This window comes from Pygoscelis adeliae, unplaced genomic scaffold, assembly GCF_000699105.1.
Source record: "Pygoscelis adeliae isolate BGI_AS28 unplaced genomic scaffold, ASM69910v1 Scaffold7, whole genome shotgun sequence".
NCBI lineage: Eukaryota > Metazoa > Chordata > Aves > Sphenisciformes > Spheniscidae > Pygoscelis > Pygoscelis adeliae.
Genome location: NW_008825268.1, coordinates 2,831,228 through 2,851,511, shown reverse-complemented (window position 1 = coordinate 2,851,511; position 20,284 = coordinate 2,831,228). Strand labels below are relative to the sequence as shown.

The following is a 20,284-nucleotide window of genomic DNA, read 5'->3' as shown; positions in this document are numbered from 1 at the left end:
GCTAATGCTTAACTTGAGTCTTCTGAATCGTTCCTCAGAGCTGCCTTTACCAGGCCTGAGGGTTTGGATATAATTTAGCCCATCTTAATATGGTTCTGCATGACTGAAATCAGGGATCACCTGCAGTTAGGTCCTTGTTAGAAGGAGGTGACTACAGTATTTACCATTTCTTTTATCTCTAAGAGGGGAGAAAAGGAAATAGAAAATGGCTGCTATAATAAATGGCCAACATATGCCTCAGCATGCCCAGGTTTGTAGGAGCTTTGAGCAGACCACCCCAGTCAGCAGAAATATACAGGTGGGTTTCCAGTCCCAGGGCATGTCCTGGCTTATGCAGAAGGTCCTGCACTGGAAGGACCTGAAGAACTGAGTATCAGCTGTTAGAAGTGGACTTACAGCTCCTCAGCAAAGGCTGGGGCACAGATGGACTGTGAGCAGCAATGAGTGTGTGTTACACCTACACCAAGTTAACACCGAAATGATCCCTACAGAGAATTCTCCATAGCCTAAGGAGAAGGTTTTCCTCTTTCTGAGCACTGTATTCCCCATCATCATCCTCTTCAAAAGGAACTGGAGAAATTCCATGTATTGTTGCTGCAGAGCCCCCCACCCTTGCTCCCCTATCAGAGCAAAAGCTCCTCTCCCTCCTCCTTTGACTATTGATGTTGCCTAATTGCAGTTCCCCAGCCTGAAGAAAGGCCCGTGAGAGACTGTAGGGTACTTACCCTCTTTGCTGGGGTTGCCCAGGATCTTGTTGATCTCGGCATTTGTAGGGTTCTGCCCCAGCGCCCGGATGATATCGCCAACCTGGCTCAGGGTGATCTTGGCATCACCAGTCCTGTCAAAGAGGAGGAAGGCCTCCTTGAAGTCTGCGAGGGAAAAGCAACAGTTAAATTGAGCCAGGAAGCTCCCTGCAGGCAAGTTGTATTGACAAAGACATGAGGCTGTTGTCTCCTGGCATTGTTCCGGGGGAGTTAGCCAGGGGAACCTTTGGCCCACGATCCCAGGAAAAACTCCTCCTTTCTGACATTTTTGTTTCACAATTTTTAATCCTTTGTATCTACCTTTCATAGCTTTCCTGGCTCTAATAGCCATCAACAGCTTTGTGATTGACCGTGTAGTTATTTCAAGCACGGGGAAAGGTAAGTTTTCTACAAACATTGCCATTCAAGAACAGGTTTCTTTACATGACATAGTAGCAGAAGGTAAAAATGTTGTTATCCATTCCACCTTATCTCACCAGAGGACTGGGATTCTTCTGTCAAAGTACCTAGCAGTGCAAAACATTTGCCTCCTTCGATGGGTCCTGCCTGCAATCCCAGCATCTCAACTACACAGTGCTAATGGGAAACTTGAAGGTGGATTTCAAATGCATCTGCTTTTGTTTTCCCTTAAAGTTGCTTTACAGTGACATTTCTACTCCTGTTTGTTCCCTCCTTTGTCTGCCCTTAGCAATCTGTCCCTGCTTCTTAAAGATCCATGAATATCTGGCTTTTCCAGTGGTGATACTTTTGTGGTACTTTATTCCAGTGCATGTCCAGCGGGTACACTTTGAGACTTTGCTTCTTTCAGTGCTGCCAAGTGATCAATGTTCACTTATTACCCCCTTGCTGCTGACCAAGGACTTGGGGTACAGACATTTCTCCTACAAAAATCAGCACCAACGGTTGCCTTCATTGCATGGCCAGTCTTCATCTTCTGTTGCAAAGTTCCATGTTAATCATCTTACTGTATTTTTCAAGTTTTTTAGAGTATTTGTTGCAATGAATACAGAAATGTGTTTTTAAAAAAAGGGGGGGGGGGCAAAAGTCAAGGGTCTAGCTAAAAAGCTATCTTCAAACCTCATATGTCAAGAGCATCTTGGACTGTGCTGTTGATCTTTTCTGCACTGCAGTGTCTGATGATGCTGTGTTTTAGCTCCAAGTAAACCAGGTAAAATGTCTTTCCCTTGGTTGTGACACGCTTCCAGCAGCTAGACAGGCTTTGAGTTTCACAGTGTGGGTAGGTGGAATGCTATTTGTGCCTTGGAGCAGATTTAGGAGTAATAAACCACACTTCAAATCATGTCTTCGTTCATCTCGTGTTGGGGACGTGTGATGCAGAGGTATTTAGGTTCTTGCTTTAGTCATCCATATACTGCCTTAGTGGAGGAGTTGCTGGCACCCAGTAAAACTGCTGATACAGGATGTCAGCCTGCTAGGCTGTAATCTAATACATCTGAAACTAATCCTCTTACTGTCTGATGTGAGAGACCTATAACCCTTTACTGCTAACCCTCTCCTCTTACAGCTTTTATTGCAGGGTATGAAATCAAGGCCTTCTGGACCTGTGTAGAGCTTCCCCTTAAAATATACCAACTTGATATCGGCTCCTGTTCTAGCAGCTAAGGTCGACGGAGCTGTAGTGATTTATACCATATGATCCAATCTTTCATCTGGTGCATTAATGACATTTAGCCAGAGCAAGGTATAAAACAATGCCAGTTGGCTATTAGCAAAGCCATCAGGAGAGTTCTCTTTTCTAAATCCCATGAAGTTTTATGTTCACTGGGTTCTGAACACTGCTCCCCAGCTCAGAGAAAAGGCCTGATTTTATCATTGTCTCTTAGGCATGCATTTCACTGCAATATTTCTTTGCTATGCTTAGTTTTTTTTTTATATAGCTAGTCCTAGTTTATACCTCTGCTGGAATAAGCATGTCTAAAATCTCTCTCTGAGGATGGTACTACCCAGCTGCTGGTGCATCAGCCTGTGTGGATGGAAATAGTTACTGAGGGTGGGACATCTCTGTTCCTGGGAAATTCTCCCTCTCTCAAGTAGCTTTTAATTGCTCTGCTGCTTGGTTCAGTCATCGCAGCATTACAGCAGCTGGATGATCTGAAATATGTAGGGAACCTGAAAGAAATATTTTGCTTTGATATGCATGCCAGCAGCTTTGGACTGATGGCATTTTTCCATAAACCCTCCCAACCCTTTTGGTTTTCGAATTAAAAAGTGAGGAAGAGTCCAAATTATTTTCTTTGTGACCAGGAGTGTTTGGACTGCAGGAAGAGAAATGTTTCCAGTCTCACTTGCTGCACTATACCTCTCCCTATTGATTTGATGGTGTAACCTAGAGCAGGCTGGTGTTCAAGAAGTTTAGGGCTCTCTTAAGACCTGCTTCTAGCTATTCCTATCCCTCTGAATTTCTAGTAAATCCTTGTATCTTCCATTCTAAATACTTTGTTCACGGTGAGAAGTCTAGTCTATTTGCTACTGAATTTTTGATTTTTTTTTTAAACATACATTATTTCATATAACCCAAATGCATCTCTTAGGATATTTAAAACACTCCAGTTTAGATTTCCAGAGCTTCAATGGGGTTTTTTGTTCATGTCAGAATTTTTAATCAGATCTTTCTAGCAGATTGAAAAAAAAAAATTTGGAACTTGCTGGTGGCTTGTGAAGCAGAGGATACAGCAAGATGCTCAAGAATTGCAGCATATCCAGACTATAGTGTTTATATGCCACAGTTCACACAAGTCACTTATTTGCTAACTATTTCCATGCTTCATGAATGTATTTACAGTAAACAGCCTTTCTTCCTCCCCTTCCACAGCACCTCCTGGCAAAAGTGACATGTAGGCCTCTTGCATCTTCTGTTATGTAAAACTGCAATGTCACTGCAGCTAAGTTAAATTTTCAGCCTTCTCCCTCCTTCTGTGCATGTTTCCCCCATGACTTTCAAATGTGAGACCCGTTTTCAGCATCCTTGTGAACGGCCAGTACAGGAGCACAACTGAAAAATGTTCAGTAGGTAGAGCTGGTAACACCAGCTTATTTTCTCTTCACACCATGGCATAAACTTCTCAGCTTGGGCAGCACATAAGCACCCAGATAAATTACATGTGAATCTATGGTCAGATTCTTGTTCAGCATAAATCAGCACTGCTCCTCTGAAGTCAAGAGTGTAGTGATTTATACCAGCTGAAGTCCTAGCTCATCTTTTTGTAAAGATTAAACTTCGGAGCCTGTAGCTCCTCTCTGAACCCATGTACATGTAAAACACATTGGCTCGCTTGTAACTTACCATCCTGTTGCTCCTTGGAGAACTCGATCTGTTGGAAGGAAATCAATCACAAAAAATAGCTTAGGAAGGGGGGGAGTGGGGGAGAATCTGTTTGTTTTCTAAAGCATCCAGCTCAATCCATGAGTCATCTTCCAAAACAGCAAAAATGTGGCCTGTCAGCTGCACAGAAGTAATGCAGATAGCAAAAGAGCTGTTAAGACGAGTGACTATTTAGCATTCGGTAGCCATTATGTTCCCCTTTCTGCCCCCTGTTAAAATTTAACTTTTATTTCACTTACCATTAATTTGGTCAGGAGTGAAGGACTGCAGTTGGGAAGAAAGAGAGAGAGAGAAAAAAGAGAACTAGTACTGCTGAAAATGCACTGAGAGAAAGCAAATAGCACAAAGTAGCTGAGCGCTCTCACATCTGTCTTGCCTAATGTAATTGGGCCATAGCAAGCTAAACTAGCAACTTCCCTTGTAAAAATGCATCACCAGGTCTGTTCTTAAAGATTCCGTTAAAATCTGCATCCCAGGGAAAGCCAGGGTTACGGCTAGAAGCAACAAAAATCTAAAGTCTCTTAACTAACAAAGAAGTCATTAACGTACCATCAGGTCATTTACTGTTTTAGTATAGACCCGTTTTATTACGACCATTTGAAGTAATATTGCTTAACAAGCAGCTTTTTTTACATTAACGTAGAAATTAAACTAATCCCTTAAAGTTTCTATTTCAGGTTAGTTTTTGACAGTACATTGTTTCATGAAGTACTAAACTATGATATTTTCTTACATAAAAATACTACTATTTTCCTTTGCCACTTCAGCAGTTGCATCTGATTAAAAAAAAAAATGCTTAGCAGACAGCACTAGCAAATTGTAACCCTTCTCCCTGAAGCTACAGGAGCCGCATGTCTACCATTGCCTGGTGCAGAACTTGAGGCTAACTGGAAAACCTCACATAGTCCTTCAGGTTTAAGGAGGAAAGCCAAGCAAACCTAAACTGTCTTCTGAACTGTCCTTCCCCCCCTTAGAACTAACTCGAGCGAGAAGCCCAATTTACTTATGTAAAATACACTGGCTTGCTGCTAACCATTAGCTTTCCAGTGGACCCACCATGGTTGAGAGTTGGAAAAGCAGAGCAGCAGACGGGCAGGAGGGATTAGCTGAGAGGTCTTGAGAGTGGTCCTGCTTTCCTGGCCTTTCTTCCCCTTATTTATCCGGCGGTGCTGACGGCATTGCCTGGATTAGGTATCTGAAGGAAGCGGTCCCTCCCCTTGGCGAGTTCTTTAGCTTTCTTAGGGCAAAGTGACAGGAGGCTCCATGTCTTGATCGACATCTTATGATGGCTATTTTTAGGAGGCTGGAGAAGGGCAGGGAGTGGCAAGCAGTAAGTTTGATTCATGTCAGCACTTTCTGGGTCCATACTGTCAAGAGGAGATATTCCTTGTCCAGACCTACCAAGACTTCCTTATAGGGAAGGATTCTATTTCTCCAATAAGCTATAAAGTCAGTGAGCAAGGAGCATTGAGGGTGAGAGGTGCCACGTGTTTGCCCAGCTGGCTGGTTTTACACGTGGCTTGCAGGTTGTGTGTTACATGCAGCTGGATGGTCCTCGTACCTTCGCTGGGCTTTGCTCAATGCCTTATATGGATAATACAGCACTTAATGTTAGATGAGTGGTGCTGCTTCTTGTCTGCTCAGTGTGATCCAGTTGTTGGCACTGAACAGAAGATTAACCTGTTGACGGAGGTGGTGTCTGACTGTGAAGCTCTTCCTCTGCACTGGTCACATTTTCCAAATTTTGAACCTCTTTAAGGGAAAAATTATCCATGCGTTTTGGACCCAACTGTATTGCTAGGTTAGCAGCTGATATGTAGATGTACCCTGCAGGGCAGTGGGAAATTTGTATTCACAGTAGCCTATGCTCTCTAGGACTCTTCCTCTAGGGCTGGGGTTAGGCAGGGCACCAGCATGCCAGCTTCAGAACTCACTGGTGTGGTGAGAGGAGGTGCTGCTGAGGTTTCTGTGATGTGGAGGCAAGAGAGAAGCCGAGATAGAAGCTAAGACCCCCAAAAGGCTTTGTGAACTGGAAGGATGACACTTCATGGTGGGGAAAGGGGTACATGCTTTTTGGGTTGCAGAGTGGAGGGGTCATGGTGGGACTACAAATGGGGAGTTTCTAGGTAGGTTGCAGGAGGTAGAGGCTGCAGCTTCTTCAGTAACAAAGGTCTAGTCCCACCATGTAGCATCCTCCAAGCCCAGGTCAAATCTCTGAATTGATGCTGTGGGACATTATAAAAAGATTAGAAAACTTTGCTCCAAACTTCTTCCTTTCTGTGTCACCTCAACTGGGTCAAGAGTGTCATGGAGCCAGGGTGGGAATGGTTGTGTGACAACAATAGACTCCCTGTTGCAAACTCAAATCCCCTTTCAAATTTCTGTTAACTTCCTTTGCTGAGCATTCACTGCTCCTGGTTTTCTAATGACAAAACGTGATTAGTGAGGGAAATTTTCTCCTGTAGCTCGCTTAGTTACCCTGAAGATAAGCATAACCTTTGTGAATGTCTCTTTTCAGTATATTGAGGGCTCTGAAAGAAAGAATCAAATCCAAGCAGACTTAACTTTACTGTTGTGGGGGTTTTTTTTGAACAATCTGAACAATCAAAATAGGACAAAATATTTTGTTGGATTTGAGACATTAACCTCCTACCTCCTACTTTAAAAACTAAAGATACAACTGCAAAAGTTTTCTAAGCTCACCATTTTAGCTGGAAAACATTCTGTCCAAACAGATTATTTGCATTTTTTGAGAAATAATCTGGAAAATATACTGAGTATGAAAAATGCTCCACTGCTAATCCTTCACTTTTGTTTTTTCTGCTATTTGTAATCTATTAGCCTGTGGGAACAGGGATGTATTCAGGACAAAGTGTAGCCATCATCAGGTGTGGTCGCATAGAAAAGGGGTTCATGCTTTTGTCTGAATTAGCTAACATAGGTTTAGCACAGTGCAGACCTCCTGATTAATACTGGCTGGGGCTGGAACTCTGGCAGTGAGAAAGCTAATATAGATCTTGGCCATCAGTCCCAATACATTAATAGAGGAGCTTTCTAAAGACTTTGGCAGAGCTGAAATGTTGCCTGGGTCAACGCAGTGTGTTGCCTTTTGTGGAATTTTCCTTCTGCCCTCAGCCTCTTGCTGTCCAGTGCTGGCAACTGGGAAATGTTCCCCTGAAGACAGGATTTAAAAAAAAAAAAAAAATTAAAGGAAAACTTCGATTCATTTTCTTGAACATTTTTGTTACTTCCAGATAAGCTTTATGGTTGGCTACAAAAAAACTCATCCCAAAAGACTTTAGATGCCAAGCAGAAAGTAATTGGGTCACGTTTGTCTTGGGCATGGAAAACTGATACCTGGCTTAGCCATCTGGCTTGAATGGGCTATCAAATATGTATAAATTGAGAGGGGTCTATATATAAACCGATTGATCTTTTGACCATATGAGACTTTGGTTAGATATTAGTTGAGGAAATACTAGTGCACCACATCAGCCCTTCATTTTATTACTGGTTCTTGAATAAAAGCGCACTGGACAAGAGTTTTGCTGGAGAGAAATATTCTAGCATGGCCATGTTGCATTCACCTGAATTAAGAATCACCCTGCTTTAAGCCAATAGGGTCTGTTGGGGGCTTAAAATGCTACTTGCTTTGAGTAAGGGCACCTACAAATGGCTTTGGTGTAGAAAATATTTCAAACACTCCTTAAAAAAAATCAAAGGTAAGATTTCTGATTCTGTAAGGAGCTTTCATAAACTTCAACAGGTAGAAAGAAGTATTTTGCAGTGATCTGATCTTTGTTCTGATCCTGGCAGTGTTCTCTGCATTGTGAGAGGACATGATGAGTCTCAACGCCTTAAGGAAGATGTTGAAATTTCAGGGAGTTCAGTTTAAAAAATAAATGCCCCCCTCCCAACCCTCCAGCAAAAATAATGAAAGGTTGAAGGAACTGCAACACGTGGAAAGACTAGAAAGACCTGGATTTCTCTGACTTGGCTTAGCCCTTATTTATGGACAAAGTTATTATCCAGAAGGTTATCTGTGCCAAAGAAAAAGGTGGTGTGTTTTGGGGTTTTATGGGTTTGGGTTTTTTTTGTTTTGTTTTGTTTCTAAGATTAAGGCTTTTCCCTGTATAGTTTGTGACCACCTTCTATTCCTCTTGTTGCTAGATAGATGCATTTTGACCAGGTCTCAGTTAAATAGTGTGGGGTGGATAGGATTGTATGCAACTCTGTATCACCAACAAAGCAGAAGACCCAGTCCACACAAATCTTTATTTCCAAATTCTTACTGAAGTTCCTAACTTCCCAACAGATCACCAGTTCCTGGGCCTTAGGGCCCCGACCTTTGCAGTGTGGTGCTGTGCTCACCTATTTAGGCTGGTGGGCACTGGGACTGAGTACAGCTGTACTGAGTGACAGTTGCTTTGTGCTCACTGCAAATGTGTAAATGTCGGACAGAGTGAAAAGCCTTGGGAAAAGATGCTGCTGGGAGTTAAAGCATTCAGCTGCTCCATCTGCTTGTTACCCTTTGGGTGAATTACAAAGAAGGGAATAATCTTAGGATTTTATTAGAGAGTCACCAGATATTTCAAGGTACTGTCTCCATAGAAGAGACTGAGAACATATCAGATGTCTTGGAAAATCAGAGAGGAGAAAATTGGAGAGTCCCCTAGGATAGTCAGTGTATATTTAACCTTCTATTCAGTACTAGAGGGATTTTATTATTTTTGGGTGGAGATAAGCTAGGATTGTGCCTACAGCAGTTCATATGATATCTGCTCACCATTAATGCCTGCTCCTTGATTAATACAGCTGCACATATTTTCTAGTAGACATCACTGAGTGCAGGATTACACAGTTCTCAAACCCCTCTGAAAAGCAGGCTGTTGTTCCCCGCCCCTCACCCTGGTTCAATAGCTTGTGTGATCAATGCCACAGATTTAAGAGACGCTACTTCTCATTTAAGTAAGAATCAACAGCCTGATGGATTTAGCCTCATGTCTTTTATGAGGCAGAGAAACATAAGGAGCAGATGAGCTCTTGAGAAAGTTCTCTGTTTTGAGAACAGAGCTGCCTGGAAATACAATTGAAGAAAGAATAAAAATGACCACCATTAATATAGGAGAGAAAATTGCACGTGTGAGATACCATGAGGTTTGGAAGAATCACTTAAAACCTTTGAGTTTAATGGACTTAACTGCAGATTAATTTGAATTTTTTCAAGCATTCTGCGTAACTTTCCAGTTTGTTTACTTTCAAAGCTTGTAACTTAACAGCTGCTTTACAGTTGTGCAAAAACTTTTGGATGAGCCTTGCCGATTAATTACTGTGCCCTTCTGAAATGTCTGGGAGTGAAATGTGCTCTAGCTGCACTGTTGATCATACCATTTTGAACAGATTTCATTGGCTTCACGAGGGGAAATGTGTTCAGTTGTGCTCATCGAGGTGCTGAGCTCTTCTCCCTGGTACCCAGTGCTGGGACATGGAATGGTTCAAAGCTGCGCCAGGGAGGTTTAGACTGGACATTAGGAAGCGTTTCTTTACTGAGAGGGTGGTCAAGCACTGGAACAGGCTTCCTAGAGAGGTGGTCAATGCCCCAAGCCTGTCAGTGTTTAAGAGGCATTTGGACAATGCCCTTAGTAACATGCTTTAACTTTTGGTCAGCCCTGAATTGGTCAGGCAGTTGGACTGGATGATCGTTGTAGGTCCCTTCCAACTGAAATAGTCTATTCTATTCATTTGTAAAAGTGTCCCCTTTCTAATTGCATTTAGTTTTGCATGAATGTGTATAACCGAGAGGATGTGAGAGGAAATGTGAGGCTCTGCAGCCCTGCTCTCGGAGGGAATTGTTGTTGTAACATGCCTCCCAGCGGCAGTGTTAGAGTATTAACATTGTTTAAACTACTGCTACTTGACATTTAAGTGCTATGTGGTAAGCCAGCCAGTTGAAAGTGCTCTTTGGCGATGGGTATAAGATGTAATAAAGCCTCAGTGAAGTGGGGCAAATTTCCAGCTTGGTTGTTTCATATCTCCTTACAGACAACTTCTTTCTTTACTTGTCATTGGCTAAATTAGTCACCTTCTTCTTGTCCTGTGTAAGATAAACTCAAATATCTTGTTACTATCTGTTACAATCTCTCTGTGCTCTAAGGGGGTTTAAAACTATTTTAGAAATACTTTGGGGTTGTTTTGATTTATTAGTTGGTGGGAGAAAGTCTCTGCCACACAACCGCTGTTAATGCTTGAAATAACTCTGTGAGCTCTTGAAATGTTACTCTCTGTGTAATTTGCTTTAAATTCCACTGTTTCTATCAAAGTTTGTCACTCCCCAGACCCTCCAAAGGCTATAGGTATCTTTTGGTAAATGCTGCTCAAAAAAAAAAAAAAAAAAAATCATTGTTTTCCAAGTAATTTTTCAGGTTAGCAGACATAAGAAAAAGTGTCTACTCATATATATGAACAGACCCTACTTTTGAGGGACTCCTTGCTTAACAGCACTTTAGGAAGAAAAGGAGGCAAAGTTCTTCTGAAAACTTTGTAAAGAAAGCAAAGTAGTGGCTTTTCTGTTTGCTTTTCCTCCTGGTTTTCAACAGTGTCCCAAAGGGATATCTTGGTGTGTAGCTGAGTCTGATGTCCAAATTACCTGTCCTAGGACACCTTTATGCCGTGCCTCGCCCATGCAGTGATTTAGCAACTGCCAGCAACATGGGTCTGGCATCAGTGGCGGGGTTCACAGGGGCAAGGGGTTTGGCTGGGGCTGCTCTGCTCTGGGGTGGATCCTGAATAGTGCCGTATCTCAGTAGTCAAAGCGGTAGCAGGAAGCTGCTCTGGATGGCGTCAGATAGGCACCTTTACATTTCTTAAGGCTAAGTCATGTTTGTGCTTGTCCCCTTCCTACCTGAAAGGGCACTTGGGACTGGTGATCTTGTCCAACAGGTATATCAGTCCTAGGGAATCTTTCTGGAGTCATCGCTGGAGCTGGATTAGGCATAATCTGAAGGCCTGCACCAAAAATTTCAGGCAAAATCCTGCCAGTTCCATAGCCCTTAGCACTATGAGCGAAGCTACTGTTAACATTCCTGTTCTCACTCCACAGCTTCACATGGAGTTTGTCTGCAGCGTAATAGCTCTCTGAGCGCTTCCGCTGGCATTTGCAGTCCTGCTTGCCCTCCAGCCCAGAAGCTTTCTGTCAGTGCATTTTAGTGAGTTTCTCTCTCTCTGGTTATATCCAATGCAATGTCTGTTCAGAGATGACCTACTTGAGTAGTGAATGTAATAAGAATTAAGGACACTTGGAGAAACAGTTTTTACTGCCTTAAGAGCTCTGTATTTAAAAACAAACGATCACACTGGTTTGCTTCCATGCAGCAGGCTTCGTCATGCATCACACAGTTACACAAGGCCTTAGCAAGTCTTTACTAGTTGATAGCTTTTAATTATTTTTCCCCTAAAGGTGTAGGTAGCTTATCTGCAGTTGGGCATGGCATAATTGGTGTCCTGGGATTTCAGTCTTGAAAACACCAGCATGGGAAGCCTTGCCTACCAAAGGAACATCACTTACACCATGGATACTTGTAAGAACCCAATCTCTGTCTCTGCTTGAGAGAGGATACTCAGGTGTATCCTCAAATTAAAGGGCCTGGTGTGACACCGGATCAGGCTGCTACATGTTCAGATCACCATCTGCAGAGCAGAAGCCTATGAAGCACTGCACTCAGCATCTCCAGCACCCAGATCCCAAAACATCGCAGTTAATGCTATGAGCCTGGACTCGGTCCGAGGACTGGTTGTATGTGCTGGGAAGGGCCCTTAGGTTTCCAGTAAAAAAACAACAACACGCTTTTCCTGTTGGTGATAGGGACCGAGTTAAACCAATTTGGGCAATACGAAGTTTATCCATTTCCCACTGCCTTAGTTGCAAAACCAAGCATGAGACATCCTCATCATTAATGTCTCATTCCAGTTATTGCAGACATAGACCCATAGTAGAGCTGTTCATCAGCTCAACGTTTCTTCTCAGTCAGGCTTGTGTGGGAGAAGGAAGTTGACAAAACAGATAAGCTATCTTCTTGGGAGTGTTCTTGGCCACAGTTTTAACTACAGAATTCTTGGGGGTTTCTTAAGAAAATGACCCATATGGTCATTTTGCTTTTAATCATGGTTGGTTCCTGGTGGTAACTCTCAGATGCATCCATCGCCCTGTTTTTCTCTTCTCAGTTATGATTTAATCTCTAACCTTTGTACCTATTCTTCAAATCCAGGCCATGCTAGTAATAAGGAAAATTGGAAATATAAATTTGGTCTGGAAAGGCTTGTGCAAAGCAGATTGAGTTTTACATTGTTTCCTGAGTAGGGGGAAAAGCGTCTTTACATTTCTATTTAAAAACAAATTCTTCCTCCCTGCCTTGACTCTCTTCCTGTGGTGGTTGTACTGTAACCTAAGGTGAGCTAAGAAAGGGCTGAGTTTAGAGATTTGAGTCTTTAGCAGTTAGGTATTCCTGTTACTCAGTTTTGTAGTCAATAGATGGTGCTCAAAAATAGAAAATCCCATACCAGCTGCTATTAGTACTAGCAAATCACCAAACATTTGCTTTAATTGGGTTAATTTAAAGTCGGGAAAAAAGAACAGAAGAGGGTGAAAGGCCTGTCACAACTTCTGATGGTACAGGCAATTTTGAGGTGCCTGCATTTGCAAGAACCCAGCTTGAGACCTCTTAAGGAAAAAAAAAAAGCCTAACTTTCGAAGTGTGCACCCCAAAAGACTCAGAAAACCAGATTCCCTGAAGATGGGTCAAGCAGGGCATCTGAGAGGAGGGGTACCACCAAAAGAATCACTACCCATGTTTGTAAACCACCTTCTTGTTTCTTTTGGAGAATATTATGGTCTCTGATGCCAACCTAAAAAATGAAGTGCACTGCCAAATGTGGCTTATTTGACTGCTGTAAACCCTTATTAGGCAGCTCTACCCTTACCCACTCCAGCTGTAACAGTTAGAAGGGGCTTGGATGCCTCTTTATAAAAGCTAACAAAGCCTTTGTGTGTGTTTGCCTGCTGTGTGGCTCCCCAAATCATGGCACTGCAGCCTGGCATTCCCAGTCACCTCTCATTAATAGCAAGCTCTGGCATGGCTGCTAATTTCCCTGAGGAGTGGAGGGGAGCCCACTTGATGCCCTTGTTCAAAGTGCTGGAGGCTTTTGACTCCACACCTGGTAAATCAGCACAAAGAGGCCCAGGACAGGATAGTTCACTGAGTCCTGGTCAAAAGCTTAAAGTACTACCTGGCTCCAAAGTTTTGCTGGAAATGGCGCTGTGCCTTTTCCCATGCTGAGACTTTGGTGGTTGAATGGAAGGATTCAGGATTAATTAATGGTAATTAAGGGACTGGGCTAAGACTCAGAACATTTTGATTCCTGACTCTGCCACATCTCCTAGGCAAATCACTTACAAGAAGACATTGTTTCCCTCCACTGCCTGAGCTCTCAAAGGGTGAAAAAGGATAACCCAGGGTGGCTGGTTGGGACCTTGGGAGGTTGTGCAGTCCCTGCCCCTGCTCCAAGGCAGGATGAAAGGCACCATGGTTGTTCCTAGTGCCTTCTCGAAGAGCCCAGCACTGGAGGTGCCGCAGTCTGCCTGGGCAGCCCTTGACTGATGTGGGGTCTCAGGTGAGAGGGGAAGGTTGGGGATAGACAGGATGTGTGTCACGTTGTGGGCAACGTGGGTTTCTGCATCACCTTGTGGCCACAGCTGTGTGGTTGGGTAGATTCCCCCGCTGCGGGGTGGGGGGGCTCTGTCCACCCTTGCAGCGCCTCTGAGGCACCCTGCTCCTTGCCTGGTAAGGTCATGAGGAAGAGTGGAGGAGATACTTGTAGAAGCGATAAGCATGCAGGGCAGGGGGCTGTGCCACCCATCACATTGCAGGTGTAACCTCCATCACACGGCTCATATCTTCACTTATTTGCAAATAGGAATAGTAATGCTTACATGTTGCCATTAGTGTTAAAAGAATATTTTTGTCTTACTAGCCCCTTCAAAGAGGGAAATATTTTGTCTGATATTATCTTTCAAAAGAAAGAGAATGTAGGGAGACTATCTTCTTTTATCAGTCTGAATGTGACAAAACCTGGAGCATTCTCTCTGTACTACCAGTATATATTTCCTGCCATTACAGAGAGCTGTCTGGGTAAAGGAGCGAACTGCAGAGATGCCTCAGACTGCAGCCTGCCATTTTTTAGCTGGTAATATACTATTAAGTCTATTTATGTAAAGATAGATTAGCTAGGATCACTGGAGTTGAAAATTCTATTTTCTCCTAATGAACTGGACATAGAAAGCTATCAAATCATATTAAATTATTCAGTAGGAAATCTAGCTTGTGTTCCCCTTCATCTCTGGACATGCCTGAAATGTGAGGTCTAATCTGATTTTCAGACAGTATTTTCAAAACCAGTGGGCTTTTCATGTAGCCTTTGCTATGATCACTCAAAGTATTTAAAAATGTCTTTTTTTTTTCCTCTCGCTCTTGTTTTGCTTTGCCAGTGGGTCAGCTTCAGTCTTATGAGAAGCTACATACTGTTTCAGAAAAGTACTGACTACTGATTGTGAAAATTGAAGTAAACTTCAAGAAATTTCACTAAATGGGTCATGATTTTGGGACTATATGTATTAAGATACCTGAAACAGAATTTGTCATGAGATGAAAATGAGTCGGTCCTATTAGGAGTCTTTGTACTCCTTCTTTTCTCCATAATAGGCACGATTCCTTATGTAGAATTTAGCAAATTGGTCCTGGGACCAATCAGCTTGTCAGGTAGGTGGAGAATAATTATTTATAGTCCTACCTGGAGAAACTGGTCTGTCTCGTCATCTCTTTAACCTCCCTCTCCTCTTTCCTAAGAATTTTCCAACATGGAGTTGTTGTCTTCAAAGGGTCAAAGCAACATCAGTGATGTTGGTTGGCATGCAAAGTCTAAAGACAGTATGAGATCGAATGGAAGTGCAGTCGGAGGGGAACCTCCGAAAGACTCTTCTCTTTGTTGCTTTCAATTTGCAGCAAATTGCAAATTCTGAGCAAATATGTAAAGATGAGAGGAAACCACTTGAAATGCTTCCATCTATGGCTTTCCAGCTCATTGGTCTCTATCAATGTTTGTTGTACAATGCAAATGAAAAGAAAATAGATGAAACTGCCAAATCCCTCTTTTTTTAAAAAAAATTTTTATTTTGTTTCTGCTTTTAAAGATAAGCCATGCTGATCTCAAAACACATGACCAAAGGGTCATCAGGTGGTTGCAAAAATTTGGAAAGGAATTTGAGGGGAAACTGCAAAATAAGGTTTGTTTTTAGTACAGCACTGTGGGAAAACATTGCATTTCAAGTTTCAGTAACCCTTTCCTGTCCTCATGCACCTACTTCAGGGGTTTTGCGGGGGGGGGTTGGTTGTTTCTTTTTCTTTTAAATTTAGCTTTACCAAACAGGTCAGACTGATACTGATTTGGTAAAAAGTTCTGAGGGCCATACTCGAAAATACTTTTGAAATTACCAGGCTTCACTCTTGTGTTAAATCATGTGCCATGCCTTACACCCCTCCAGCTACTAAAACAATCAAAAGCTCAGGCAGGTCAACAAATCCATCGACTGAGGTTACTCATTCATTTCACTGCAGTTCCCAAACCGGAACCAAACACACGCAATGTTTCACTGCAGGTCTCAGCTGGGACTCTGCTAACTTTCCCCTTTGGGAGCACTTTGAGTCCGCGATCAGCACACATTCATCCATTTACCTTGATGCTCTTGAGATCGATTGCAGGTTCTTTGGGTTTAGCTGGTGCAGGTGCTGGCGCTGGCGCTGGTGCGGGTGCTGGTGCTGCGGCTGCCGCTGGTTTCTTTACATCCTTCTTTGGTGCCATTTTGTATTGCTTAAACTTGAAAGTAAAGGTGCCCCCCCAAAAAACCTTTTTTTTTTTTAAAAAAAAGAACAAACCTTAAAAGTGATTCCTGGGAGAGGAGCAGTGGTCAGAATGAGCTACAGCCTGTGCCCTGGAGGTGGACCCAATGTGCTAAACTCTATAAGGGCATATATATATTTCACTTAGTGCCTCGTACAGTCCTGACACATGCAGCTGGATTGGACAGCTTGCTAATCAAGGGGGATGTCATTCCAGCTCGAGCTATAAATGGAATATAAGAGTTCAGGGCTTCATAAGATCAAGGGACCTCGGTGGCTTTTTTCCCCCTCTTTAAAAACCCCAACCACCTCCCCTGTATTTTTTTTTTAATGCGTGCAAAGGAGAGGGAAATATGACAAACCCAGTTTCAGATCTGCTGTTGACATTTGGGCATGGATTGAACAGTCCTTTTTCTCATCAGAATTTCAGTTCTGCTTAAGTAATAAATCTTTCTTTCCTTCCCTCCCCTTTTCTCCCATGCCTGTGTAGCGTTCCAGGAGGATTCAGTTTCAAGTAGGAATTTTGACTTTTATGGCTGGAAAGATCATCAATTTCCAACCTCATTTGCCTCTCTTCCCCACAGCCCCTCACTCCTCTGCTTCCTTCTTTTACAAGGAAGTGTTGATCAAGCAAAGGCTCTGGGTGTTTAAAAATAAAGCAGACAAATATGGAAAACACTGCAGTACCTTCAGCCAAGGCATCTCTCCCAGACCCTGAGTGTCTTTCAGCTGTTCTTACTATTCCTTTCTATCATGTTAAGACTGTGTTGAAAATTGAAAATTGCTTCCTTTAATCTTTTCCTTTGATCTTCTTTTTCCTCTCTTAGAGATAAGCTGTGCCCTGATAGCATGGAGATCAGCTGGATGTTATGTTTTCCCACACAAAAGGTTTCCTTTTGTAATGTGTTTATGATTGGAAACTAGCCATCAGGCAAAGGAGGCACTTCTGTTTTCACCTTGTTTGCAGGCCCATCCTGTGTCTCTTGTTTATCTTTCCAGCCCTCAGTCTCCTGATGGACCTCCCTGCTCCTCATGCTCTCCAGGAGACACAACTTTCAGGAGAAGATGGGTTTTCTGTTTTCAGTAGACTTTTTCCAGCACAGCAAAACAGCTTCTAACTCTTTCAAACCTGTTGGTTCCCCCCGGTCCATATGATTGAGGTTTTCTGCAGAAAAATCCAGGACTGCTGATTGTTCCTCCCTTGTCCAGCAATCTCTCTCTGATTTACTCTCCAGACTCCTGAAGTTCTGTGCTAGTAAGTGCAAGGCTTTTGATGGGGCCCTTATTTCTGTCTCATGAACTACACTGTGGAGTGTTTTGTAATTAGAAATTTAGAGTCTGAAGGCCTGGACAGACACTTTGCATCTAAAGTTTGGCAGGGTATCCAAGCACTTGCATTTTAGATTAATGTGTTTTAAGGAAGGTAAACTTACAAAAATGCACACCAAAAAAAGGGATGGAGAGTGGCTAAAGGTGTATTTTTATATAAGAAAACCTGTGCTCAGAGCTCTTCTTTGCTACAGCCCATGACCTTGAGCAAGAGACTTTTTGGAAGTTGAGTCATCTCTTTTGAATCAATTGACCTATCCTGATGCATACAATTTGAAGCCTTGGCTCAGCCTGTGCTTTAGAGAACACAGACCAGGAGAGATTTTATTTCTTTTTTCTGCCTTTAGTTTTGTGAATGCTTTGGGACAAAGAGCCTGTGATTTGGGACAAATGAGCTCTGCTGGCTGCCTTCAAGGTGCTTGATGGAGGGATCCCTGCTCTGCTGGTGTGCCTGGATAGGCCATGGCATGGCCTCTCCTGCACCACTGCAGGTTAGCAGGAGCCTGTGGGCTGTCATCCCCGAGGGGCCTAATGAGGGCATCTCCAGTGATGCTGATGTTTTACATTGCACAAGCCAAACTTTAGCAAAATCCACCATCAGAAATGGATCCTGGAGGTATAATTTGGGTCGAAATAGTCTAAAATAATTTTTATACATCTCTACACCTATGAGAACTTTAAGTAATTGCAAGAAAGAACCAGTGATGATCTAATCATTTCTGCAGTCACCTGAGGTTTGCAATGAAATAAGCCTGAAAGCCACCATCAAATATATTTTAAAAGGAAGACAGGCTTTCAAAAAGGAAGCATGAACTTAGTGCTGGCTGCGCACACTGTGGCCCGTCTAAGAACGCAGATGCGCCTGGACATGCTTCATGCTGCCAGAAAAGGAGGTTTTGTGAAGAGCTGCCACAAAATAATTGTGTATTGATCAGGTGAGAAGATAAACAGGTGCAAAGGAGGAGGAGGATGGCAGGTCCTTATTTCAGTTGCTGGGTTAAGGATTTGGATCCAGTCTGTTTTCTGGGCTTGGGACAGGACACCATGGGATTATCTGCCTGAAGCGTAGATGTGTCCCAAGACATCTCTGGGAGTGCATCAGGTCTGTCCCTAGGGAGCGAAGTCGTCCCAGGTGGTGCAGAGGAGATGTGTCCCTGTGTTCTTGCACCGGAGCTACTGTTCGCAGGTCTCTGGTGGTGTCGTACCATCTCGCCCTGGGCTGCAGAGCTGGTTCCAGGGGCTGCAGCAGGAAGGCTTCTCTTCCGCTTTTAGCAGCAGCTTCATGCAAGCAGGAATACTAGAGCAAACCCCCAGCCTCTCCCTTGTGCTTGCGGGGACTTGCCGAGATCTGCTTCTAAGGGAAAACGGCAGCAGCTGGGGATGCGAATTATCACTGGCATCTGCCTCATCGGGTGCATAGCTCCTGGGGAGTGTATGGATGCTTCTCTCCTGCAGGAGAATCCATGTTGAGAGGAGGCATAATGAATGATGACGGAGCTTTAGATTTCACAAGGCCCCGGAAAATCCAGTAGTGAGAAAGCTGTTGGTTGGAAACCATGCCCTGTTAGTCCTGCTACCTCACTGAAACAAGGGTCAGCTTGCTTGGGGCTTGCCTGGTTTTTACAAACGGTTTAATTGATGAGGATGCGGTTCTGGCCAACACAAAACTTTTATGCATTTGGGCTGCATTTAGTTGAATTAATATAAAGGAAGTGTGTGTTTTCCATCTGGAGCATTGACATAATTCATTCTGACACTTCTGAAGTGGAATATGTTCCTTTTTGCAGGCTAAAGTCACATAGAGGTGGCATTGATTGCAGCACCAGAATGGAAGTGGGAGTTCCTGTGCTGGGCTGTACTCGCTGTGCAATTACTCTGAAGTCTCTGCCTTTCTAGTCCAGTTTTAACAGGATGGTTCTGTCTCAGGGTTTCCTATAGCCCAGGGAGTCAGGCACTCCTCCAGGAGGAGGGAGACGATGGTTTAAATCCATGCAGTGAAGTAGGAGACTAGATCTCCCATATTTCAGGGGAGTGTGCAAGCCATGGAGTTGTTGGATGAAAGGGTGAGCGCTGCTGCTTCTGCTGTTTCACAATGACCTCCCTCTGATACTTTTGCCTTTTGCTATCTAAAATGCCTGAAAATGCAATTAACTTCCCATTTTGCCAATAACTTAAAAACAAGGCACTTGTTTTTTCATTATCCACATAGGAACTTTATTTTCCTTTTACACTTTTGATACGTCCACCAAGCCACACATGCTATAATGACTACCCAAGAGACACTGCGACTAGTTGCAGTGTATCTGTAGTGTTGCGCAGGGGTCAGAAGGTAAAGCATGCTTCTTCCAGGGTAAGTTTGCTCAGAAGAGCTTAGGCCAGTGGTTTCCTTCTGGGTGCTTTGCTCTGCTCAAGATAGCCAGGGCAGCCAGAGGGCTGGTTTAGGAGGCCACAGAGGAAGAGATCCTTCTTGGGCAAGATCATGCTAATTTATATGCTACTACTCTATGACCAAAAATGCCGTTGCGAGTTTAGTCCATCTCTGAGTGCCTGCTTCAAATGTGGTTTCCTTGCTTTGTTTTGTGAAATTGTTGGTGAGTTCATCACAGGATGCCAGATCAAGCACTAGGGGAAGTGTTGTTTGTCACTCAGAAGGCTCTGATGGGAGTTTGCTTTCAGGCAAGGTGTGTAACACTAAGAATACAGACAGTGTTTACAAATACCTAAGGACAGTCAACCTATTCCAATCTCTTCTTGGAGCCTTTCTCCTGTCCCATGCACACTTATCTTCTATCATTTCAGCTGTCTGACATGTTCTCTCTTTCCTGTGATCAACTCCTATCTGACACCTGTTGCTGTTAAATATTTGCCATGTTCTTCTTCTGAAGGTTGGGTGGCTGCAA

At 43.3% G+C, this 20,284-nt stretch overlaps 1 protein-coding gene and 1 long non-coding RNA gene across 4 annotated transcripts in view; one reads left to right on the top strand and one right to left on the bottom strand.

The window, feature by feature from the left end:
- MYL1 (myosin, light chain 1, alkali; skeletal, fast) overlaps positions 1–16,194 on the bottom strand; it is a 19,997-nt gene extending 3,803 nt beyond the window's left edge. Inside the window, exons 1-3 of one of the 3 annotated variants that reach the window (XM_009329647.1) lie at positions 15,892–16,194; positions 4,069–4,096; positions 726–869 (exon numbers count right to left, since the gene is read on the bottom strand). In XM_009329647.1, the coding sequence (XP_009327922.1) occupies positions 726–869; positions 4,069–4,096; positions 15,892–16,017 (298 nt within the window). In that variant the 5' untranslated portion in view covers positions 16,018–16,194. Of the gene's footprint in view, positions 1–725; positions 870–4,068; positions 4,097–4,346; positions 4,372–5,140; positions 5,270–15,891 lie in introns of those variants that run through there. The other 2 variants (XM_009329648.1, XM_009329649.1) reach the window with 2 other exon arrangements.
- Positions 16,195–16,738: 544 nt separating this feature from the next.
- The window catches only part of LOC103921648, a 14,990-nt gene continuing 11,444 nt past the window's right edge, over positions 16,739–20,284 (top strand). Inside the window, exon 1 of the long non-coding RNA XR_663857.1 lies at positions 16,739–17,310. This is a non-coding gene — a long non-coding RNA (uncharacterized LOC103921648). The remainder of the gene's footprint in view (positions 17,311–20,284) is intronic.